This window comes from Zootermopsis nevadensis, unplaced genomic scaffold (genome assembly GCF_977971745.1).
Source record: "Zootermopsis nevadensis isolate Lab colony 2312 unplaced genomic scaffold, Znev_1.0 Znev_ptg000029l, whole genome shotgun sequence".
Lineage (NCBI taxonomy): Eukaryota > Metazoa > Arthropoda > Insecta > Blattodea > Termopsidae > Zootermopsis > Zootermopsis nevadensis.
In genome coordinates this window covers 2,865,128-2,890,889 of record NW_028259161.1, presented here as the reverse complement: position 1 = coordinate 2,890,889, position 25,762 = coordinate 2,865,128, and the positions used below count along the sequence as shown (strand labels likewise).

Sequence of the window (25,762 nt, the reverse complement as noted above, 5' to 3'; positions counted from 1 at the left end):
ATAGTTACACAGGATGGTTTCAAAATGGCGTTTATAAACGTATCGATTTGCTTAGCGTTGGTACACATGATATCATCAGCCTATAGTCTTTCTGCAGAAATTGTGGAATATTCAGATCCGACGTACTGTTCGGACAACGAATATTTTGACATACAATTATTTAAATGCGTTTCTTGCAACGAATTAAAAAACCTGAAACCTACTGAAGATAGTAAGTTGTCACTTCATATTTATTTTAATTAATATTATAATAAAAATAATTATTAATTATAAAGGACTTTGTATTTCAGGGCTGTCATGTACATGTAACATGAGGAGTAAGATTGTGCAATGGACAGGGGGACAGTTTCCAGTCTGTGAACTGTGTCCTGATGATGAAGTACCAACGATTGATAAGCTTGAATGCCTGCCATGTTCAGCCAAGGCACTGAAAGGAAATGACACTGTAGTTTGTACAGCATGTGGAATGGGGGAGATACAAGGTAATATTAACCATCTGTTGTACTGAGTCAACTGATCACAATGACAAACACTAAAACGTGTTGTAACATTTTATTGTATTTGTTCCAGTGGAAAAATACTACAATGGAACTCTGATGAAAACACTGCATTGTCTGAATTGCACAGATGGGACAGTTCCTTCATCTGATCAGACATTCTGTGTGCCCTGTTTGTTACACTCTCGTAACTGTTCCTGCCCTGCTGTCACCCATGAGTTGTTAGAAGGGACTTGTGTTCCCCTTAATAGCCTCTCCAACTGGCCAGATGAGAGAAATAGTTATGTTATAGAGTATGAATCTGGTGATAAGATTGATTCATATTTCCTTAGGAGACATTTAAGATCATCAGTATATCTATGCAAGGTGTGGCTTAGTCCATTTGGTTATTGGTTTGAACTTCATTAAGATGCCCTCCCCCCATTATTCACAGATATCAAACAAAGCAAGTATTATAAACAAATAGTTAACTTGCATGATGACTGTAAGTATGTTTATTATCTCCATTTCAAGTTTAAAATCCAATGATTCATTAGTTACTGCCATGAAAGATGTAGATAGAAATATCTTGTGTGGCCTCCACATTTTTTACTTTGCAATCTACAAAACTGTGATTCTGAATCCATATATTTTTACTGAACACTTTGTCTGCATTTACTGAACTGCATGAATTTGGAACCTGGATTCTCACAGAAGATGTGAGATTCTGCATATTACTGAAAAAATAGCAACATATTGAAGGCAGAATGACAGATTTCACCTATAATGAATTCTGTGTATCTCTGGGCAAGACATAAAAAAGAACAGGTTGAAATATTGAGTTCTGACTGGATTCCAGAATATTGTGAAATATAAACTCATAGGAAGGAGGCACTTACTTAAAACATCCAAAACAGTCTGTCCTGTAATGCAAATGCTGAGTGACAGGGAACATGTTCCTTTCAGATGAGGAACCAATCTGCTTGTGAACTGGTGGCCAACATGTGTACTCTGGTGATGTTCCGTGATGACTATGTTGGGAGTCCCTGCAAGCTATTTGAGGGTGCCAAACACATCCCAAATTCTGACAATAGTGCTCTGCCATGGCTGTACTATGGGGAGGGAGATGCACAGGCTGTGTTGTTCAGGAAGAAGATAACAGCCAAGTACAGCATGGATCCCAGCTTCAAGGTAAGTCTTAAACTGAAAGAAAGGGAAACAAAGTGGTGAAGAGAATAATATTAATAATGGCAAACTTCAGGACCTGCTGTTATGGCTGTTATCTCAAATAGTATTGTTGGAAATAACATATGTGTACCAAAGCTTTATAAGGAAACATGATGTCTAAGGGAAATTATAACAAGCACTATCAATATGTATTACTCTGTCCACAGGACTAAAACCATTAATTTTATGGACATAAATCTTACAGATTTTTAGAATCATTTATAAGTGCAGTTGTAAGCGTGTGAAGCACTCTGTGTGTCTGTACACATGGGATAAAAAAACTTTGTAATGTGTAAACCTATTTTGATTAAGTACGATATTGGAGAGTTTTGTGATAAACTGTCAAGCCATTTCAATTTTTTACTTATATCTATTTCAAACACTAATTTTCCTAAGAGCATAAATACTTCTTGGAGATTATCTCAATGGACACTTCTGAAAATAAATTCCATGACTAGATTTTTAGTTTACTTGGATAAACATTCACAACAGTATTAATTCCCAGAACACCTGCAACACCAATACTTTCTTCAGTAGTTTAATGATGCAATCTTATCGCAGCTGGTCATTCTACACAAAATCAGATGCTTCAGCTGTTAGAGCAGATGACTGTAATAAGAAGAAAACAAGAGAAAATGTTTGAGTTTAGATTGCAGTGAAATGAGATTGCTTTGTTCTATTAATTTAGTGCTGTATTACAGTATGACTTTGACATATATTAAACATGTTATTTGTATTAGATTTTCTTTTGCTGCAAGTAATAACAGTGAACAGTGAAGTCTTAGTATTAATTATTATTCATTCAGTATATAGTTCTGACTTCTCACCAGTGTGAATAAGTATCAACACTGAATAGTTAGTTGTATGCAAATTTAAGTTTGATTATTTCCTAGTAGTCATAATCCTTCAGTGTAGTGCAGAACCTTACTTGCATGGATCATCTCACTGTGAACTAGCTTCCTTTCAGTTCCATATGTGTATGTGCATGTAATAACAAACAAGAAGATTATAAGGTCTTTAAGTGGAACAATGGCAGTGATCAGTGCTGCTTTAAAGACCAGGTTCCTCAGTTCTAAGCAAGGGATTTTGATTAATTTTGTTCATGAGGTTATGTATAACTATTAATCACCAAAATCTGTGAAGTTAGTAGCTATATTTATGCAGTTCTATATATGTGCATATTTAAATGTAGATGCTCTTAATGCACTGAGGATTACTCTTTTCTAGTATTAATTTGCTGATTATTTTTACCTTGACTCTATTTTCCAAAATAAGGTAGCTCTGGAATTACACAGTAACACTTCCCTTCCTCATATTACTTGCAGTTCTCTTCTTATAAAAATTTGAAGAACAAGGTTGTCAGAATGTAATTTATAATTTTGTCCACCTAATGCACCTGTTGTGAAAATGTCTAAAATCTTGTTTATATGTTAGCTACTATTAAAACATAAGACTAGGTAATTATAAATTATACCAAACCAGTTGTTCCACACAGGCTAGCAGGTTGAATTTGACTGTCATACGATTCACACCTGAGGGCCACATGAAGGGGATTTCTCCAGCTAGCGGGAGCTTCCTGCAGCTGTGTCCTGGCTCATGGACCTCCCTGGACAAGGGGTTACGTTTTGGTGCCCAGTACAAGTTCTCCTGCAAGATACCTGCACATCAGTTGGTTCAGATCAAGGACACTGAATTCCTAGACCTGTATCTGCAGTACTGGGAAGATGGGGAATCCCTGCTGCATGCTGTCCCAGTGCTGGTAGTGGACCTCAAAGTGGGGGGCAAGTCAGCAAACAAGGTACAAAATGCAGAATTATAAAATCTTAAGCTTAGGCCTACACCACACCACTTGCCATACTTAAATGTGTTCCTAACATTTTCACAGCATTGAGCTGATCAAACAAACCAGTCATCACATCACAAATACCAACAGTAAACTACTCGTGAAATGTCAATAGAAATCATTCATGATACTAAGTTTGATAAAACAGATATTATGGCCAGCATTCACAAATACCATCTACAGATAAACATCAACATAGAACATCATTACATACTCATCAATATATGGAGCACCATCACCTTCCATTACTCCAGAGTCACTCTTGGATTGGCCGGCTTCCAAGCCATGACAACAATCATTCACACAAATGTACAATGTGTATCAGCCCAGAGAATACTGTAGACACTAATCCTGAAAATAACCATAATATTATTAAGTGTTAATGCATTTACAGAGATCTGACAGGGCCCAATGGCAGCTGACCAGGAGGTTCTTTCTGATTGACAAAGTTGGAGGTGTGAAGTATATGTCAAAGAGTGAAGTGGTTAATGCTCCATCTATCATCAGATATGTGCAGTCATGCACATTGAGGTATGCTATATTAATAGTATTGTGTTCCAACAAAATGTGTTTGCATGTGTAAACTGCACAGACCTGCCTGAATATCAAGATGAACCTAACAGCAATAAATTTCTTGAGCTACTTGACAAGGATTCTGTACGTTGTACCTAGTTTGTTAATTATGATGTGACACACAGTTTCTTCATTCCAGTGAAAAATAAAGTCATTTTGTTATGACCTTACAGGGTGAAGGTGCAGGGACATGAGGAGGAGGGTCGGATTTATCCCCCACTCTTGGTACTCAAGTATGGAGAAGTGAAGCAGGAAGACATTGAAGCTAATGTTGAGGTGCCATTCACATTCAGTGTTGAGTATGAAATGGAAAACTCAATGTCACATGCTGTTGAGGTAGGTTGTACACTTCCTTCCTGGAAGGATCACATCAGGTACAAGGCACGCTGAAAGGTTTTCTTTCATCCTTCTGTGTTTTAAGGACAGCCTGTAAGCCTGATTCAGCTTGAATCCAGTGTTGAAGAGGTCAAACAATATCTCTTCTTCCTCAAAGATGGTAATTCTAAAAGGTCTCTGGCTCTGTGTACAAGTATATGTGTAATTCTTTTGTCTCAAAGAGCAAATACAGTGTAAGTAGACTGTCTCTAATATTACCACTGTTCATCCCTCACAATATTCAAAACTGTGCGCCCTAAAGTATTTCATTAAATGTACTAAGGTGCTTCACTGTAAACACTGTTAAGAACAAAACCAGCCTTTTTGGCAAGAAGAGTTACAACAAATAACATGGGTATTGCTGCAGCCAGGAATTACTGGTGATAATGTTAACTTCACAATATTCCAGGTGTCAGTGGGAGTTCTCAGTGCTCTTGCAGTTGTCTGGTCAGGCATAGAGACATGGAGATATTCCCGCCGATCAGGTCGAGTTGGCATTGACCATGTCACTTTGGGTAAGCTGCTCATGTTTTCATGTGGAAACCTTGCAAATGTTTTCTTCTTTGTCGCGGCCTGTGCCAGTTTTCACACCTTCGCATTCTACAAGGGACAGAGTATAGTGCAGGTCCTACTGCCATCCCACCAACAAGAGCAAATTATCAGGAGCTATGTAATTTCAGCATTCTCTCTCAAGGTGAGGTTTTCTTGTACAGGTCACAAGTACCATTTTAAATCACTGATAGATGCATCACATTTTTTTGCCAAGGCTCCTAGTTGCAGCATGAAGTAATATTTGTGTTTGTTTCAGATAGTAGAAGTCATTCATCTGCTCTGGAGGCAGATTTCTATTGACATCTTCTTCATTGACTGGGAGCGACCACGAGCTCATGGCTCCTTGACACGGCCCTGCAGTCAGCCAACTACTAGCACAGTACCACAGCCTGTCAGCATGTGGAGGACATACTTTGTGGCCAATGAGTGGAATGAGATACAGACCACAAGGAAGATCAGTCCCCTGTTCCAGCTGATTTTCACTGTCTTTGTGCTCAAGGTGTGTAAAGGGACAGTAATGTGTAGTGCTGTTGGACATTGCTGTTGGTGATACACATGTGCCTGTATTCTCACCAGGTGATTGGTATGGAGCACTGGGCAGTGGCTGACCCAGAAGTGCATACCTCTCCTCCAGAGTACATGAAGGACAGTCCACCAAGCTTCATCTGTTGCTTTGCTGTGGGTGTAATGGTCTATGTTACAATATACTTCCTGCAGGTTAGTTAAGCACACTCATTTATGGTTCCATATGTAAGCCTCAGCTGTGACAAAGTTAGCACTTTATGAATGTGGAGAATACCATACTCCCACTTTGGATAAGAACTCTGCTGACAGTCTTCTTCATCGTCACCCCAGACGGGCACAAACCAGGAAGGTTAGAAGATAATATATAAGAAACATAAAATTTTTGTCAGTCTGTGTTACATTGGAACATAACGGATGAGGCCAAAACTGAGTTTAGGTACATTAACTCTTGAGCTGTATTACTGTTATATTACATCAGCATTCAACACTATATAGTCTCTCAGAACTCATTGATCTGTAGCTTTGAAACTTTAATTCTGTCACAAATCATATTCCTATGGGTCCACTTTGTGTCACATTGTACCTACTTACTAAGAATCTGAACAATTTGTGCCCTGAGATAGAAACAGGAGTAGATTTTTGCTTCATAAATTGAGACTGTTTTTAAGGTAGTGGCACAGTGCTTTCAAGGAATCAACTCTTCCAATACATGGATGAAACAAGAATGCACCACTCATGGTTATAAGAAGTGCATAGGAAGGCAGAAAAAGACTAATGATTTAGAATTGATTACATGCAGTTGAAATACATCATTAAATAAACCACCAAGACAACATTTTAGAGCAAGTTGCACTGTTTTCATTGCAGTGGGTGTTCATGGTGCTGATATATGAGAGATATGTCAAGAACATGGTTCAAGAGTTTGTTGATATTTGCTCCATGGCCAATGTCAGTGTCTTCATCTTGGCTTTGGAAAATTATGGATTCTATATTCATGGCAGGTGAGCTCATCACATTTGGACACTGAGGAGCACAGAACTCAGTTAGCATCAGTGACACAATCCAACAGACACAACATCTGAAATGAAGCAACAGCAACCTTTTGAGATGATCATAAGTAAAGCTAATGGTTGCTGACCTTCAGAATTGGTGACATATTTTCAGATTTGAATAAGTGAACAGCATAGCAGGGGAACTAAGGAGCAGTCTTGTTGCAGATCAGCACATGGGTTTGCGGACACAGACATGCAGACAATATTGGGGCAACTACGAAGAGAAGAGGAGGATCTGTGTGGGCACCGGGGACTGCTGCCTGGCACTGATCAGCAGACCTTCCAGATGGCTGTACCACTTCAGCTGCGGTCATATTATCGAAAAGTGATGGCTCCAATCAGTTCGGTATGTGGGCTTGGTGTACAGCCTGCATGGGGGACACAAATTAATCAGAATTGTGGTGGAAAAATTCGTTCATGAAGGACGCTTGCAAGGCCAAAACAAAGATTACATAATATTAAACTGGCTGTTAAAAAAGAAAGGATTGGTCCCAGTATTTCTTAACCTCTTCTTTGTGCAGATAACGCTGGCCACAAAAAGGTTGTCAATGGGTGGTGCTGGAGCCCTCAGGTCAAAGGTGTTGTCCGGGAACATGGACAGAAGCATTCAGATATACCACAACATGAACAAATTCCTTGCTGCATTTTTTGAACACGTAAGAATTTTGTTATTAGTGTTTGATCTAATTTATAACTTATGAAAGATTACACATTATTGTAAGAAATCCAAGCTCCTTCAATACCATCATATTTAGACACTTTCTGTGATATCAGTAAAGTCCATTGAGTGTTATACTTGCAGTAGAGGAATCATGTGTATTGACAAGCAGCCTGCCAAGTACAGCTCATTTCTACATTCTGTGATATCGCCTTCCTTTCCACCGTCAGACCCAGCTGGTTTGTTGTGATGTGCATCACAAAACACTTCATATCTTCCTGGATATCTTATTCTTTGTAGATATTACACAACTTTTTTGCAGATCCTATCAGAGTTCACTCCTTCAACATCTTCTTTCTAGTTATTTTGTGGTGGTGCTGAATAAAATATATTGATGAAATATTGCAATTCTGTTATTTTTAGGTATGATCACAACATAAAGCAGCAAAAATGTGCTGTCCCTCTATCTTTCTGCATGTAACATTTAAGAACTGCTGAACAGTTTTCATAAAATTAGATAGCGGGAAGTTTTACTCTAATTTGTCGATAATTCCAGTTTGATTAATTAAAATTAGACGTCACTTCACATGAAGGTTAGGGTAATGAATCATCCTGATGATGGAAGCAGTAAGTTCCTCTGAATTGTTAGTCAGTATCTACTAGATTATACAGTGCTACATCCCTGCTTGTGTGTAATCTGCAGTCTGTCAGTTGATACACATCTCATTGTCACTTCATTATAGTCCATGCTTCACTACTCTACAATAATATTGATTTAAAAATTCTCCTGCAGCTTCAGAATATGGCAATTTGAAAATGTGATTTACAGTGCCTGATGTTGACCCATAGTCAAAAGTGGAAACATCTGCATTGTATTTTTATAAACAGTAAAAATGAAAATTATGTAATTTTCTTTCAGGCACTGAAAGACTTGGATTATGATGTGAGAGAGAAGCTGTTTGTTGAATCTCTTCTTGACATTGAGTTTACGGAAATCTTCGACAAAGGAATCCTGTATGCAGGTTAGGCACCTCCCCACCTTGATATACCATATGTAGGGAATTTAAGATGATAGTGCACAGTGAGACTCTTTTCATGTTGCAGACAGCGGGCATTCTTTTGACAATGTTCTCTTCTATGGAAACGAGTTTACTTTGGCAACATTTGACATCTTCCTGTTCTGCTTTGTGGAGATGCTTTTCCATGACTTCCTGCTAGCTGCCATTGTCACAGCATTCTTTGAAAAGGTTTGTATGATAAATAATGGTATGCTATTGCTTTAAAAAGAAAATGATGCTTAGCCACACAGGTTTCATATTTACACAACTGATTTTTATAGAGTACATCAAAGACTAAAACAAACCATCATACCTTATACAGCGTGAGTAATCAGCTTCCTATTTTGCCACTTCTTTTCCTGTACTCTTGTTTTGCTTCTCTCTGAAGGTGCTCGTCGTCATACGCAGAGTGGGTGGAAGGCATAACCTGGCCAAGAAGACCCTTATTGATGAGCGGTTTCTGGTGTGAGATGTATCATTGTTCTGTGACTTTAGTCATTTAGCAGAAGGATTCTTGGTGAAGAAAACTGTAGCAATTCCTGAAGTTCCTATAAAGAAATGGGTAAATCTGGGATAACAGAAAACTTCAGGAGGAAAATGATTCAAATTCAAAATCAGCTGTCCTGCCATCAGACTGACTAAAGGACTTCACATACACAGAGTTCCATTGTATGTGTCACATTTTAGTATCAAATGTTGCACAACCTGCAAATCCTGTAGAGTTTTTTAGGTTCTTTTCATGAAATAAATATACTGCTTTGTATAGACTTACTTTTTTTTGGGGGGGGGGGGGGGACACTCATATGTCTACCCTTGTATTGTGGCAGGTCTAGTGATTGCAGGAAAGCATTCAACATGACTGTACATTTTCAATAACATAATGTTAAACGTACTTATAATGATTCATCCAATATTGCAATCTTTTACAAAATCATTCTCAATAGAGAGTGGAGTCAGAAGAAACAGTACTTTCATAAAAATGAGAACTGCAGGCAGGCCATGAAGGTTCTGAAGGATGAGATATGGTCTAAATAGATTGGCAGAAACACTAAATGCTGCAGTCATCATGGCATGTTTCAGTGCTTCCCTGACAGCCAGGCTGTGACACTAAACAGAAATGAAGGGCACAGGTGATGACAGGACACAAGGATCATGTTCAGAAACTGGAGAGAGATTGACTGAATATATGTATACTCATGTGTAACAACACAGCCATTATTCTCCATGGCAAAGTTGGTTGATGGCTTTACATCATGTGGTAAACAGAACAACAGAATATCACCACTGCCTCACTCAAGGATGTACATAACTGCAGCAGTTTTTCTATGAATTTATATGAAGGGGAAAACTGATTTATTTTTACTTATAAATATATACACACTCCTTATAGCAAAAGAATATTTGCCATTGGCATTCTTTATGCTATCCATACACATAAGAAAGCAGCAAAAATAGTATTTTCCAATAAAAGTGCTATAAAAACACAAAAATGTTTTTTTATATTTGATTCAAAAAACCATGCTAGCCAAATTGGTATAAATTAATCAGTTTCTCCTTTGTAAACAAAACCCCACACAAAAAAAAGAAATCAATTGCCAAATAAATTCAGAGAAGAATATTTTGGGAACCGTACGTCACTCGCTTTCTGTATGTAACTGGCAAAAGATAATATTGTTGCTCTTTCAGTTATCTTTACATTTTTGAGACCAACACTTTCATGATGACTTCATAAGCAATGTTGAAGTGTGATAATCTCAGTTCCTTCCTCAAAATGTCAACATTTACTTTTTTATACATATATTCCTGACTTACACCTGGATATTATACTAGACAGACATTTCTGTTACATAACAAAGAGGTTCTCACAAGACTGTGACTTGTACTTCATGCCCAGCAGGTTCTTCAGAATTCTTTGCCCACCTCCCACTTTCTGCTTCTTTTTCTTCTCGAGGTCTCGCCAAGGGTTCAGCTGCAACTGTGCCAGAATTCCGACTAAAAGCTCATCCACGTTGTGGTCAAGGCCGCTAGACGTCTCTATAAACTTGCAGCCACATGTGCTGGCCAGCTTGCGACCCACTGCTGGGTAGAAAGCACTATGCGTTATAGGGATATTATTATTTTTTATGTTACGTATAACTGAGAGACGTATTTTCAAATGTTGCTTTGGAAAGAACGTGAACCTTGTGCAATGTAATACACACTAACAAACAAACAGTGCTGCAGTTGACAGCACTGACGTTTCAATTTTAATGCTCATCGCTCTCTTTATGGTGTTGTTAGCAAAGGATGCTGTCCAACACAAAATGTAATTACAGTTAACAGATGTTAGCTTCACCATGTGTGTCCTTCCAATGTAATAATTTTAATGAAATTTGATATTGGAGAGTTTTACCAAAATCTGCTAACACATTTCAGTTTTGGTTTAAAAAATAAAAAAATTAAGGGCACTACAGGAGAAGCTATATGCATTTTTGTGCATGGAAGTTGCTGGGTGTGAAATTATGCCATGGGAAGTCCCCACCAAGGGAATTTGTACATTATACAGTAAGTTTCTCATGCTCGGGAGTGCATGTGCCGTGGTTGGGAAATTTTTTTATTTTAAGCCCACTTCAAGAATGAGACCTGAGGCAACATTATAATGTAACACTGGGGAGCTCATAAAATTGGGTTTCTCACTCATCAGCTTTATAAGGAGACCCAAAATTTATTCATAGTTCAAAATGTAAACTCATAACTTTAGAAAACTGGACCCTAACGCCCCCAACACCACTTCTAGTACTGTGTATGTTTGTTCTAATTCGACAGTTGGAAATTCACTCAGAAACACAGATGACGCCCTGCAGATAGGCAACTTCTCCGACACCGTTGTACGTGAAGAAGCCTAATATAGCAGGCGCGTCCACATCTTGCACGGTGGAAAGGAAACGGTCGCAGTAGAGACAGATGGCATTCTTTACGAATTCATAGTAGTCGCTTTCCACTCCGTGTGTCAGTCGAGTTTCCCAGTTTTTCTGGCTCTTAAATCAACCTAGAATGAACGTTAGAGGACCTGGCATGGGGACCTCGCGCCTGCGCTCCAGGTCCGCCTTGTTTCCCGCCAGAATGACCCCGCGCGACGCCACGAAGCCGCCCTTCCACAGGAACAGCAGCATGTCCTCGGCCACCGCCAGACTGCTCCGGTCGACCACCGAGTACACCACCACGAACACGTCGGGGCCGTACGTACTGCAGCAGGTCTCCACCTGTGCTCACAAACCAAATCAAGCAGAATGTCGCTTAGGTGATCAAGAAATTACCGATTCACACCGTGTTCAGAATATACCGCCACTGGATCCAATCCTGAGCCACCTGAACCCAGTCCACACTATCCTACCCGACTTCAGCAAAAATAAATTGTAATATTATCCACTCATATACGCCAAAGTGTTCCGAGCGGTCTCTTCCCTTCAAAGTTACCAACCAAAGGTTTGTACGCATTTCTCAACTTTCGCATGTGTGCTGCATGCCCGGCCAGGGTTAGATGAGCTAAATATTTGACTGGCCTGAGATATGGTAACATGGCACAGAGCACTTCTCATACTGCATCAGCGCACATGGAACTCACCGACATCTCGGCGGCGGGATGGTCCACAATCTCCAGCTGAGCCTCCCGACCGTCCAGCATCACTGACACTATCTTCTGGCCGATATCCTCATCTGCAAAGCCAAAGGCAACGAACTCACTGACGTTCCTCCACACTTAAGTCTTTCGACTGCTTCTTATGACTCTACTAGCTGCTATAGAAATATTTCAGGGCCGTGTTACCACAAGTGAGCATTCCTTACAGATAACTACGCTCAGTAAGATGCAGGAAAACAAATACACGACTAATTGCCTTGAACCAGAAATCGTCAAGCCTCAGATTCAGACAAAAAAAGCTTTAAAAGAGTCCATTCATTCGGCCAATACAAACATATCGCGAGTACTCACCGAGCGACGAGTCGTACTCTGACACCGTAAACTGACAGGTGAGCGCTGTCTTGCCGACGCCCGAGGCGCCGAGCATCGCCACCCGGAACCTAGCGGGCGCCAAGTCGCCGTCCGGTGGGTTTCTTAAAAAACACACAGTTGGCGATTTAAGCGACAGAGGGGAATGTCAGTTGAACATGGTTCCAAGTTACTTATGGACACAGTTTTATATCAGCTCTCGTTGAACGGGCCGGCAGTTGACACATAAAGTGTCTACAAGGAATGCCTCGATGGTCAGACTGTCAGGAGGGCCAACTACGTCTAGCTCCTTTTAAATGAGGTTGCCTCCTTGCTACGATGGTTGCCGAGAGTTTCAAGAAGGGTCAGAGCAAACAGCTGTGCTGTGGAGCTGACAGAGGAATCGGCAGTTCTTCGTTGTTGAACAGAAAAAAATTAACAATCACTATTAGCGTGTTTGCTTAACGATGCTGTATTATATGCATGTTACTATTAGTAAAGGTCGAGAGTGAAAGCAGGACTTTCTGCATGGGATTCAGGAGTGCCCATTCCTTATCGTGAAGTTGTTTTATAAATCTGAACAGAAACTACGCTACAGAACACACTCAACCCATCTCAAAGAGCTGAAAGCTGCCCTTGTCAGTAAAAAGATAAAGCATTTATTTCAGTTTCTGGATTCTTTCCATTCGATATTGATTCAGATCCCAAACCGTCTCCGGCTGGTAAAGATAGCTCAAGCCATCATCCCCAGAGAACAGTGGATGTGCGCACACAAGTGTTCCTGGGACAGTCTCGATCAAAGAAAGCCACAAAGGCTCGTTTTTATTTTCTTCGGGGACGGAGGTCGTGACCCGGCTACGACCTTTCCCTATCACTAAGGAGTCATGGCTATAGGGAAGGGGCCACTTCAAAGACCTAGAAATAAATGTAAGAGTAATATTAAAATGGACAGTAAACATACAGGCTATAAAGACAGGGCCAAAGGTGGGATTCTTTAAATATGACGAAAAACCTTGGGTCCCATCACGAAATAGGCTAATTATCGAACAAATGAAAGGCCACTTATTAAGTAGGATTTGAGATTCTCACGGCGGTGAGTACGAAAATGGCTGTCTTCTGGGTTGTAGCGCCGCGTAGTCTGGTATAAGTTTACCAACGTTTCAGAGGTTCTTGCAAGGACCATACACGGCTCTACAACCCAGAAGACAGCCATCTAAGGATGTGACATTCTGTGTGGCTGTGAAACGGGGTCCTTGCTGTGAGGGATGAACACACACTGAATTACAGCGCACCAGGACTGCTAGTGTTGGGACGATTGGCTATGCATGTTAAGTAACTGCGCTGAAGACGCTCCTGTACCTGGGAAGCCGTGTCGGGCTGACATCACTGCGGTTGGAGCTGGTGGAACTGACGGAGTTGACGGAGCACGACAGCCGGGACTTAAATGAGTCCCCCAGGTTGAACACCCCGTTCGGGGTAATCGAGAAACTTCGGACACGGTAGTACTCCTGATGCTGGTCCCCGCAGCGACGCAGCTGCCCCAGCATCGGCTGCGACGCAAGGACAAACGAAATAAGACTACGTACCAACCTCACAGCCTTCATATACAACATACACTGAAACCCATTTCTACAAGCTCATTTTTGTTTCCTTAAAATTCAGGCACTACATGCCGCCAATTGGCGTGAAGAGGTTCCGGTGGACCGCAAAGCGAACACCATCACATTCTGTTGCCACGGGAACCGTCTTTGTTAAGTTGTCGTTTCAAATCGTCGCCATGACGACTGGAAGGTCCAAACAATTCAAGGGCAATGAATGATTCAAATGCGCCCAAGCAGTTTTTAAACAATGTAAGAAGCATTTCGCTTTCAACACGAAAGCGTTGAGCTGGCGACACGGCTTACACAGCTTGTGTAGCCGGTCGTCCACGTTGTCACAGTTCGAGTTTAGTTCGATTTAAACGGCCATTTAGTTCGGAAGCTCAGTGAAAGAATTCAGCACGTCGGTTTTCCGGTCTGCAAGTAACGATGTCAGGATATATCCGGTTTTTGAATAACCCGAAGGTTCATTTCAAAATATCGTAATTGGACCGTGTCCTGTGCCAGTTTAACCCACTTCCCACACTGACAATTGTACCTTATACAGCATCAGAAGTCATTGGGAAAGCATTGCACCTTTAACTTAGTGTTTAGATTACACGCATGACACAGAAGTCGGAGAAGTTGCCGCACCGTCACGGCGATCCCGCGAGATAATCCTTACTTGTGCTAATTTTTTATTGCAAAAATTATCACCCAGACTCCACTCCGGTCGTGTTGGATCAATGTGTGATAACGTGTCGGCTGGCCGAGCCTATCGCAAGCTTCAGGGTCAATGAGAGGTTATATAACAAGATTGGCAGAGGAAGCCAAAGGACTGGCCTGCCACTTGTGGGTTTCGATTTCATTGGTTCACAGTACACGGTTTATCTCGTACGTCACTCGACATTTTCTGCTACAGATATCAAACGATATTAGAGCTATTTCACGCTCGAACTGCACTTAAAGGCAGATTCAAAGTAAGTTCAGCCGGTTTCCGTTCTATTCAATGTTAAGACAAAACACGTGATGCAGCATTCAGCCAGAGCTGACAGTATCTGAAGCCTGAATAACAGGATGAATGTGAATGGTGAACTGCAAAGGATATTAAAGAAAACGAAACTGTGAAAAGGCTTCAGTCAAGACAGCAACTGCAACGCCACCTTCGGTCAACGCAGTTTAAGACTACACACTACATACTGAATATGAACGGCTAATGACATGTCGGTGGCTAGGTGAAGGATTGTCAAGCGTTCGAGGCCCGTTCCAAGGAACTGGTTCGTCCCACTTTAGTCTTCTTGTCTATTTAAAACAGAGAAACAGCTGATCCCGGGGTTCGTACAACTGCTTCGTAGCTGTCGCGCTCTGACAGCTGGGAAGTTTCAATTTCTGCAGCGCACCTTGCAATTGTTTGTTCACAACAAATAAGCAGAGGCAATACAAGGCGGTGAAGAAGTAAGAGGGGGCGGCGAGAGCACTCTTTGTTGATGACAGCATAGAAAGACAAATTTCCTGAAATGTCAAAATAAATAAAAAATTAAATCTTCAGAATTTAAAAATGTTGAAAACACGTAATTTTATAATTTTTAAAGATTTTAAAACAATTTCGTGGGTAAGGTCTGAAAACTAATAGTCATTGTATGTCTCTAACAATAACATTAAACTTGTTAAATAATTTAACAAAGATATTGCTATCATAAACCGAAAACAATGTCTAGCCTTTTCAAAACTTCACAAAAAAGAAAACCTCATCAACAGAGTCCAAAATCAATATTTCAAACAATTTTTTGACATCATGAAACGCTTAACAAAACTATTCAAACCCTTGTCGTCCGAAGTTCGTCTAAACTACACACTGCTCGCAGCGGGGAGGAAAACACTCCGAGTTTTCGTAGGAAATGCCTTTACAAAACACACTCAAAGCAAACTTATACATGTTAAGAAATGTGTGTATACCATAACAACTCTTGAGAATTCGCTCTGTAATTGCATTTGGATTTTCAATTTGTAAATTCTAATGTCTGATCCTCTCTTATAGCCTAAACAGCGTAAAATAGGCAAGTCAGACGGGCAACGAATGAATGTGATGACAATCAGATAAATGATGACGTAACAAAAAATCATTTTCGTTTAGTTGTCTCTGAAACGTACGCTTCACAGGAAGACCCCTGTTTCATTCTTCTGTACAAACTTGTATGAAATTTCTTTTTGTTCCGACAAATATTAAGCGAGTTGGAGCCGATTAGTGAAGCGGTAGACAAGCTGTCCGGCCGGCGAACGATCAGTACTCACTGTGAGTCGAGGAACGGCCGGCACTGAAGCCGTCCTCAACCTGTAGCTGGGGGCCCGCCGCCCTCTACGGGGCGACATGGGGCTGGGGGCAACGTCATGAGATGCTGTGATGGATGAGGAGCGAAAGGAACGAGTGTGATGCCACCTGCGGGGAATCCCCTCTTCATCGCAGTTCGCTGCTGCCATGGCGACTGTCTCGCTGCACGATCAGCGCGCCTTAAGTACCGCGGGGCCGGACCACTCGCGCATGTCATGGGCAAGGCTGTTTAACACCCCTTGCACTGGGGAGGTCCCGAGCTCAAGTCAAGGCTTGGAGACCATCTATCCCGACCGAGGTTTCTCGTCGTTTTCCTCAGTCCGTCCTGGCAAATAGCCAGGATAGTATATCAAGTTAGGACATCATCCATTCTCCGTGTTCACTTTCGATCTACTGACGGCGTCGATAAATAAACTGTACATAAAATAAACAATCAGCACGTCATCTGCAAATAGGCCATGGCATTTAAAACCATTACAGTTCATACACAATGTAATCCGGCGGCGTCCCACTTCCGAAAGGCATTTCTAAATAATACAATTCTGAACAGCATCCAACTTGCCCACCCACATGTCAAACCACTGTCAAGCGTGTAATCTAATTAGTTGCATAAGATATTATCTCGATCACTTCTGTTGCTGCAAAAGCTAAGTTACCGTACTAAATTAAGCAACACGCCATCAGAAAACCAGCTGGATGGACGGCAGGCAGGGAATCGACCCCAGAAATGTTCCAGCTGTGTCCAGGGTGGCTCTGGGGCCCACCCAGCCTACTTTCCTAGCGTAGGGTATATTTCCGTAAGGCTAAGGCAGCCGAAGTGCGAAGATAACAACTTGCATCCATTTAATGACACTCCCATGCAATTTCAGAGAACCCTGAAGATTGTAGCCAACGAAACGTTCGTGGAACAATTCAATACTTTACTTCTGAAATCTGAATCCAGCCCTCAGCCCAGGAAACTAAAATAAGAATCGGGGATATGAAGTCACTGTGAGTTGCAAAGATCAATGAACTTCATGGGGCGCAGTCTGCGCTTGCACCCCTTGACGTCATTATACACGTGTGGCCCACATAGACAGTCCTCATGGCACACTCAAAAAAGACGCGAGATTAGACCGCTGAACTAACCTGTGTGGTGGATGTGAGACACCGCTCTGTATCGATAATGCTAACATTTGTACGGTGAGTTATCTTTAACAATGTAACAGTTCCCAGGGGAGTAAACGGTAGGTAGGCAAACAAAATCACAGCAGCCGTATTAGACAAAACCAAGGTTCACTGATGTGTTTATTTTGGACATCGGCCATTGTCAGCAGGAATCATATTAATTAGTTCGATGCAGCTGTCTCGACCACTTCAGTAAGTCAGCAAATTTTATTGACGAAATAATTACACACTTGATCAGAACCGCTGCTTGTCAACAAACATCGCATTTTACACAGGAATGTTGCTATGGAAACACAAGCCTATGTTACTGACTTGAGTACGTAGAATTTCCATCTAGTGACATGGAGACTTTTATGACGTCAGCACTACCGCCGAAACCTTGGTACCTGATCACTTCTAACGCCGTTCTGATGCGACAACACAGCTTACATGCGTGTAGTGTGGGAGGTCGGGCCACATAACACTCAAGAAGTCTCGAGGGGCTCCAGGCAGTCGTCAGGGTTCTGGTCGCACCACTGAGGCCACAAGGCGTCGGCCCTGATCCCTCGCGCCACCAGACGCTCTCGCTGCACCGCCAACCTGCCGTGCGCTTCTCTCAGTGTCAGGTCGTCCCCCTCAGGGTCGGTCCACATCCGCTCGCCAAAGGCAGAGGCTCGAGGCCACAACCTGGCGTCCAGCGAGTGTTCGTCCACCGTTTCGCCCCAGAGACACGCTTCTCCGCCCAGGACGAGGGCGCGTAGCTCGAGCTCGCTCCAGGGCCGGTGCTGGTACACTGTCTGCCAGGACGCCACAGCTGCACACGCGCCGTGAATGTTCCCGAAGCCGAAGCCGCAGCCAAGGTTCCACACGTCGCGGTGCGACAGGATGACGCGGTACCCGGCCTGCAGCAGCTCCTGCCCGGAGCTGGCGCTCCAGGTCTGTATGACGTACACCCGAGGTTCGAGGTACATGTGCGCGTAGTGTGAGCTCGTGATCTGGCTGGACCAGAGTACCACGGCGCTGGGCAGAACGCCACCAGTGGCGGCCTCCAGGAGCCGCAAGACCCGCTGCTGGAACTTGCCCCACTTGGCCATCAGCTCCTGGTGGGCGATTTGCCCGCCCAACTCAATGGCCCAGCAATGCAGGTTGACCTCGTCGCCTCCCACGTGAAACATATCAGTCACGTTCGTGAGGTATACCAGGTCTAGATACAGGTTGCCCAGCACGGAGTAGACCCGCTCACTGTCCGGGTTTAGCTGCCCGCAGGGAGGTTCCTCGCAGAACACGTTCCAGGGCTGGCGGTTTAAACACAAACTGAGATTTCTCCCCCACTGCCAACCGTTTCCAGCGTGCGCAGGCGCGTCCACCTCCACAAGTATTCGCACTCCCCGCACGCGAGCGTATGCCACGAGATCGGCCACATCGCGCGTACTGTACGTCTCGTCGGGCGAATACGCGCCGTGACGAACCATACTGGGCACGTGCGGGGAGTCGAACGGGAAGCTGTGCGAGTCGGAGATGTGCCAGTGCAGTGCATTCAGTTTGGAGGCGGCCAATCCGTCCACTGCGGCACGGAGGGCGCGTAGAGGCAGGAAGTTGCGGCCAGTGTCCAACAGCACCCCTCGGTGTGGAAAGCTGGGAGCGTCGCGAATATGGGCACTCGTGAGGACCCGCAGGGTTGAGTCGTCCCACCACACTAGCTGCGACAATGTCTCCAGGCCGTGGCGTGCCCCGAAGAACGTCTGCGCTCGAACATCGGCACGCAGCTTCCCTGCGCCTGTGTGTCGTACTACCAGCAGGTAGCTCTCGTTGGTGCCGAGTGTCAGCAGAGGATCGCGGTCTGCACTGTACACCTCCACACTCACCACAAACTCACTCAGAGACCTCCCGCCGGGATCCTCGGTGCTTGAGTCAGGCACCAGGGACTCCAGGTTCCCGCGAAACACGTCAAACGCTTGCTCAAGCAGGCGTCGAACCTGGGAACTCCGCACTTCAAGCCGCAGCACCAGCAGACGGAAGGGAACTGACTGCAACCCGAAGTCCGCGACCCCAGTCGGGCGTGGCCACAGAGGCACGGCGCCGCACATCATACGGCAAGTGGCGAGCGATATGCGGTCACCCCGCGGCTCACGGCGCACACAGTGCTGAGCCTCGCAGGCCCAAGTCCAAAGGCTGTCCGCTACCCTGCAGACAGCACACGGTTACCTAGCGCTCTGACAAAAGCGAGCAGCTGCACAGAGGCTACAGAATGACTCGTCACCTGGTCTTTCTGATCCTTATGGCGGTCTGTAGGTCCTCGAGTCGGCCCCAGTACAGGAGCGCGATCAGCCCCACGCCAAACACCGACAGGGTGAGCAGCCCCTTGCGCAGGCGGTCAGCACCCATCTGCAGGCAAGACAACAGTCCGACCCGTGGGCAGTGAATTGTGAATGTATCAAAAACACAGTGGCTCATGACGGGCTACACTGTTCAGGCATTTGTGGGTTCCCTCGACCTCTCCAGGTAAATGCCAAAATAGGACACTGAATTAGGCCATGACTCCTTCCTTCAATATCCTTTCCAATTCGTTGTTCGCTAATCATTCAGCGCTATACATCGTGAGCTCAAATTTCAAAACACGTGTTCAGGCGGAAAATTTGTAGGCTGTGTCAACACCTGTGAGTACTGCAGTTCTGATGGAGAACTGACAAGCGAATGCCTGCTCTCCATACTAGTCGGCACATGAAAAATAATTAATAATGTTTATCGATTATTACGAACCGTCATACACATTTAACGCAACCAGCCGCTGTCTTACTAAATCACTGAGTGGTCTTAGTTACCTGTTTAGTGACTCTTGTCACCACATACATGCCGATGATGAACAAAATGAAAATGACTTGACTGAATACCACAATACGAAATTGTGGGTCGTCGGGTCTTCCACCCGATTTCCCTACCCTCGGAGCGGCCGTAGTTTTAAAAGTTATCTACTGATATGTTAAATAAAGGGGGCAACATGAAGAGGTGCCGTGGGCCGCATCCGGCCCGCAGGCAGTAGCTTTAAACTCAAAGTATAAAGTGCATAACAGAGACAACGTATATTTCGTATCGTGTTTCTCTTCATCGTGTTGACGAACCCTTAAATTATAAATGCAGGATTATTATACATAGTAATGCAGAATATTCATTTTTGGAAGTTAAATGCGCCGGGGGGCGCAAGGTTGAAGGTTCCCCTAGGGCGCCAAATACCCTTGCGTTGGCCCTGAGTATACAAACGCATTTACCACTGTTACCGCTGTATCGTAATTCAGCGCCGTGAGGAAATGTTACCGCTGTGCCAACGCGAACGGTGAGCATGGCCCCAGGAAAGTGTATGCAAATTGGCACAGTGCCAATCAGGAAAATGAGAGTAACTTCACAGGCAACACACTTAAAGCTTCCCAAAACGCTGAGGCTGTCCTGCATTGCAGGGGCTCCCAGATGGTCCCACTACCATGAAGGTTCACACCAAAAAATTTGCATTTATTTCTTGTTTCAACCAGTTCTGATTACACTGCCTTCCGCCCAAACATCCACACGACTCAAAAGAAAGAAAACACGAGACATTCGTTTTGTATAACCTCAGCCTTCGGAGCAAAGGTGCAATTTACAGAACTACCCCCGCACCATCCCTACACCCTGCACGTCACTAATAGCAGGGCCCAAGTCACGCGATTTTGTCAATACAGGCCACGCCCCGTGTTGACGTCACGTTTCGGAGCTGCGTGATCGTGTTACGTGACTCGGCTGCGCCTCCAGTTTTCCAAACAGCCAGAGCTCCAACGTGCCGGCGGCTATGAGGTGAGGCAAACCCATGCACTGCGACGACCGAAAATGTTTTCTTCTGTCCTCCGACAGTGACTGTGTAATGGCGACATTTTCAAATCTGCTGCAACCCGCGGTTGCCCGAACAAGTGACAATGCGAGACAAGTGTAATGCCATGCCATGTCCGTGAAACGCCTGGCGGTGCTGGCCGCGACGCAGTCCGATGGCTACATCGTCAACAATAACATGACGTCATTTCCCGGGGCGCGAGCCGGCATCCCGCTCCATGGCAACGTCAACGTTCTGCTGAGTGGGTGAGTCTGCTGGCCATGACAACTGTTACATCCGACGTACATTTAGTTTTCTTGCATCAATGCCGTAACACATTGGCTGATGCAGCGCTGCAACACCACAATTCCCGGAACAATCAGTACACGGCTCTCTGACGCCGGTCTGGTCTTCGGTCTTATTTTAAGAACACGACAACTCGAGGAAGCAAAAGACGGCAAATGACAGACAATTAACGAACCGTTCGTAATTCGTCAGGACAAGGTACGAGACGGTCGTTTCTTTCTGGTGCTGTGGAGTATGAAACGAAACACGAGTTAATGTTTTTACTTTATATCAGTACGCCTATAATTAAAATCGACGGACAACTGGCTTCATGAAAGCACGTTATCTTTATACCGGGGGAAAATCCAGGATTGTCCCGGACAAAACACTTGAAAATGAAAGTCGTACCATAAATAATTTTTATATTTCACATCAAAATGGCGAAATATTACACGGCACGCGAAAATCGACCGAAATTATGAATTTCTCCAAGGCCGGCTTTAAGTCACCAACGACAGTCTGTGCAAAAGGTTTCGTGTTCGCTTAGTTACGGCGCGAAATCGATCCCGTCAGAAGCACTGAACCAACCGTGCTTAAATTACGACTCTAGCCCTGTCTGAACGTCATGCGGTTCGAAATATCTTACTGAGACAGCGTCGGTTACAGTGCAAGCAGTGATCTGTCTGCTCAGAAGCAAATGACGGACGAATGGCGCGATCGATAGCACCCATCTTCGAGTTCTTGCTCGAAAGTCAGACTGTGCAATCGTGGCCCAGACAAAGTGTCAAGAAACTCCCCTACGTTTAAGGTACCCGACGGTTTATTATAGCAAACCCCACGAGAACGTAGAATAAGTGCTCGGTAGGAGTCAGTCAACTGCTACAGGAGCAAAAATGGGTGGGTGTAAGTGAACGGATAATTTGAAAATGTTGTCTACGTTACCAAAAAATGAATTCGGTACTGCACACCGTAGGCAACACTTCACACTCAATCAAGCAGCTTGAAAACCTTCTCGTACCTACTCTCACTGCACTAAATGTAGCCAACCTGACGTCCGTTCCTTGTCTGGTGAAGCCACAAACTTCATGCGCTATGCCACGACACCGGAAACTCTTGCGATAAGCCCCTCACAAGGGTTTCCGTTTATAGCTAGGGCTGGACGGGAAACATTTCGCTTCGTTTGTTCATTCAGGGTTTTGAAAGAAAGCGCACAGCACTGGCTTTCAATATAGTTGATTACTGCATCAAAATCTGTCAGTCCGTTCCAAGAGATGAAACAGCCTCTTATTTTCGGGTTTTCAAGTACACTCTCCGTTTTCCCAGACAAGCGTTTTCTTACGACAGTTAATGTTACGACAGATAACCTTCCCGCTCCAGTATTATCAGTATCAGCATCGGACAACAAAAGCTGAAGCAATAATTTGTTGGAGTTACGAAAACAACAATAACGGCGTCAGGAAACGGTATTCAACGTCGCACGGCAATTCCAAGCAGCGTAGTCGACATAATGAGCCTGCGCGTGACCGTGTCGTAATGCGTCTGTCCTCTGCTATAGGGTGATGCTGAGTGGCCTAGTCCTCCTGGTGTTTCTCATCTGCTACTGTTGCCATCGCAACGTAAACAAGAACTCGGAAAGACGCAGCGAAATGTACCTACAAGAGCCGCTGGAGGTCTTTACCGTTGACGAGCAGGTGAGTTGACAGCAACGAGGCAGCCGAAGGTAGTAACAGGATGAAAAGCTGGTGGTAGGTTCCGCAAAACAAACTCCGGGCAAGACAACGAGCAGCGGGTGTCTGGGTCCAGATTACAACTTGCTCCAAAACACGCGTAGCTCCTACTGGCGCCGAGAGGGACCAACAGACGCTTTGGAGATTCGAACCCGGTCGCTATTAGTGGACGCCTGTCGGTGTTATACACACCAATAGAAATATTTTCGTAAACACCAATATAAAATTCGTCACACTGGAAATGTGCGGTGCATATAGTAGGCCACCCACAAATATTTACTTAACGTACGCCATAAAATGTCCCAGATAAAAGTCACTCAATCAAAATTTTCAGTAATTAATTTATATTTCAGCAAAGTTGGAATAATTTCCGATCGATAAATAGAAAAACTAAAATGAAGCTTAAATTATCAACATCGAATTCAATCAAAATCTATCCAGTAGTTAAATGGACAGACGAAAACGATGCAGGACCTGCCAACAGCAGCGTTTCTGAGTCCCCACGCCACAAATTTAACTGTTTAATTACAAATAAGTATTCTGCAGTACAATCGTAAGGACACTTCTTACAATGTATCCTCTAGCATTTACTTATCAGCAGAAAACTGGGGGGAACAGAGCGCACTCTGATACTTGCAAGACATTCGTTTGTTAGTGACGGTAATATGAGGCCAACAGATGTCCCTCGTGTTGCATCTACCGTGGTTACACTAAGCTCCAGTATCGCGGTTTGAATCCCGCTGACTACGGTGGTCAATCCCGAGAATTGACTCCACAAGAAAAATATGTTTTTAAACTACGCTAGTCTAAAAAGTAACAAAATGACTGACGTATAAATCGATTCAAAAATAATTCTGTCAGTGCAAGGTATCCTATCTTCACATATTGCAGTGCCCTGACGTGTTCCTGCAACCGGACCCCTGCCCCCAGACTGCCTCCAGCCCGCCCCCGACCTACGAGGCCGTCATAAGGGACAGACCCCGGAAGAAGGTCGAAGAAGAGGACGACAGCGGACTGCCTACGTACCAGGCGGCGCTGCGACTGGCGGCTCAGGGCTACGTATGAGCAACGCAGAAAGCCAAAATATGAGAGAAATGAACGCACGATGGGGAGACCATGTTCTTCTGTTAGCCTGCTTCGTTTCCAAAAGAAAGTGGTACATTCTGGTCCGCAGTAACAGTCGGTGTCGAACAATAACGAACCCCTAATTTACGCGAGGCTGAAGCACCCTAAAACGGCCCGTCGTGTGAAAAGGAACTTAAAATAAAATACGTTTTTCGATGTAAAAAATGTTTAACGAAACACGACGGGCAGCAATGTAGTAGCATCGCTCGTTTCAGTTGTGGGTTGTGTTGTGACAATGTGTGGTCTTGCAGGTGGTTCGAAAGGTTTAGGAGGAATTTCTTGTCTCCATCTTACATCTACCCGAAGGACATATTGTGATATGTTCTTTGGAAACGCTGGTAACCACACGGCTCCGATAAAAAAAAAACATTTTCGCCGCCATGAAAAACTCAGATCTCGTGTTTCAACTTCTTCCGCCAAACACCGAATTAAGCCATGCAGCAACTTTGGATGTGCAACACGCAACTGGTGGCTGCTGTGGTACAGCACCATCAATGCAGTAATCAAAATTTCACACAAATACCAAGATAACCGAACACCCCGAGAACTACGAATAAACCGCACGGCATCACAAGCTGATATAAAGGGTGGAATAAACTTCTATCTTCGTCACAAGGTTCCCTGAAATCTGAGCCATGTCTGCAACAAACATTTTCACAAGTTGGTCCATAATTAACTACATACCGTTCCAGAAGTTAGTGCCTACCGAAGTGTTATATACCAACCAGTTAAATCCCCAGTGATAGTGAAATGAACTAATAGAATTTGAGGTAACATTTGAATTTGCGGCTGTCCACTAAACCTTTTTCTGAATTAGTTCACATTACAAAACTGTCTCCGTCTCCCCGTGAGGTTTCATGGCCAATATTTGGCCCGTCTCAACCTTCCAGACTGAGTAGCAAAATACGAATCTTTTCGTAATGCACTGTTCCGTAACCCTATCAGCCGTTCGTAAGTCATCGTGCGTTTTTCCTCTGCAAAGAAGAAACAACGGACCTGAAACGCTTGAGTGTTGTGTTTTTATTCTCGGCAGTTCGCTTTAACTAAGAGTACAACAGGATCAGTGGATTCTAATAAGCTTTACATGTGAGCCCAAAGTCAACAAAGACATACGATTATTGATGAACGACTCTCGGGCAAAAAACCGTGTCAGGTGGCTGAATGGTGAATACGCCATATCTTCTGTTAACGTTTCAAGAGCCATCTCTGCTCTCATCCTCAGGGCAGCTGCGTAACAAACTAGTCCTCTGTAGCGCTCTGTACCCACACTGACGATCCCCAATAATTTAATTCACATATGGAGTTAATCTCGCCAGAAGAATGTTGGATAGAACTTTGTATGAGGTTGATAGTACAGAAATTCCTCGGTAATTACCACACTCAGTCTTGTCCCCCTTATTATGAATAGGAATAATTATGGATTCCTTCCGTT

The 25,762-nt window shown here is 43.8% G+C and overlaps 4 protein-coding genes across 10 annotated transcripts; 2 read left to right on the top strand and 2 right to left on the bottom strand.

Annotated features, from left to right (window-relative positions):
- Positions 1-9,102, top strand: LOC110839090 (meckelin). The gene is made up of 16 exons (XM_022082937.2): positions 1-211; positions 291-482; positions 571-863; positions 1,443-1,667; positions 3,199-3,501; positions 3,941-4,077; positions 4,293-4,455; positions 4,904-5,188; positions 5,303-5,545; positions 5,623-5,763; positions 6,439-6,572; positions 6,789-6,969; positions 7,145-7,279; positions 8,201-8,303; positions 8,386-8,528; positions 8,728-9,102. The coding sequence occupies exons 1-16, from the start codon at positions 25-27 to the stop codon at positions 8,806-8,808; spliced, it is 2,946 nt and encodes a 981-aa protein (XP_021938629.1). The 5' UTR covers positions 1-24; the 3' UTR covers positions 8,809-9,102.
- LOC110839091 (ras-related protein Rap1) lies at positions 537-17,924 on the bottom strand. 5 transcript variants are annotated; one of them, XM_022082941.2, is made up of 9 exons: positions 16,176-16,831; positions 13,666-13,856; positions 12,310-12,431; positions 11,944-12,035; positions 11,389-11,581; positions 10,260-10,415; positions 8,653-8,887; positions 3,761-3,897; positions 537-3,350 (listed from the first exon to the last, which is right to left on the bottom strand). In XM_022082941.2, the coding sequence occupies exons 1-7, from the start codon at positions 16,359-16,361 to the stop codon at positions 8,835-8,837; spliced, it is 993 nt and encodes a 330-aa protein (XP_021938633.1). In that variant the 5' UTR covers positions 16,362-16,831; the 3' UTR covers positions 537-3,350; positions 3,761-3,897; positions 8,653-8,834. The 5 variants fall into 5 exon arrangements, with proteins under 5 accessions (XP_021938633.1, XP_021938632.1, XP_021938634.1 ...); XM_022082940.2 differs by having other exon boundaries at positions 10,206-10,415; positions 16,176-16,830; XM_022082942.2 differs by lacking the exon at positions 16,176-16,831 and adding an exon at positions 17,809-17,924 and having other exon boundaries at positions 8,653-10,415.
- On the bottom strand, positions 17,568-22,559 carry fdl (beta acetylhexosaminidase fused lobes). 3 transcript variants are annotated; one of them, XM_087358205.1, is made up of 3 exons: positions 22,497-22,559; positions 19,619-19,743; positions 17,568-19,542 (listed from the first exon to the last, which is right to left on the bottom strand). In XM_087358205.1, exons 2-3 carry the CDS (start codon positions 19,741-19,743, stop codon positions 17,844-17,846), a joined length of 1,824 nt encoding a protein of 607 aa, XP_087214331.1. In that variant the 5' UTR covers positions 22,497-22,559; the 3' UTR covers positions 17,568-17,843. The 3 variants fall into 3 exon arrangements, with proteins under 3 accessions (XP_087214331.1, XP_087214330.1, XP_087214329.1); XM_087358204.1 differs by having other exon boundaries at positions 22,421-22,534; XM_087358203.1 differs by lacking the exon at positions 22,497-22,559 and having other exon boundaries at positions 19,619-20,591.
- Positions 21,326-25,762, top strand: s-cup (spermiogenesis-related protein stanley-cup). Its single transcript, XM_022082949.2, has 3 exons — positions 21,326-21,459; positions 23,034-23,169; positions 24,097-25,762. The coding sequence occupies exons 1-3, from the start codon at positions 21,326-21,328 to the stop codon at positions 24,268-24,270; spliced, it is 444 nt and encodes a 147-aa protein (XP_021938641.1). The 3' UTR covers positions 24,271-25,762.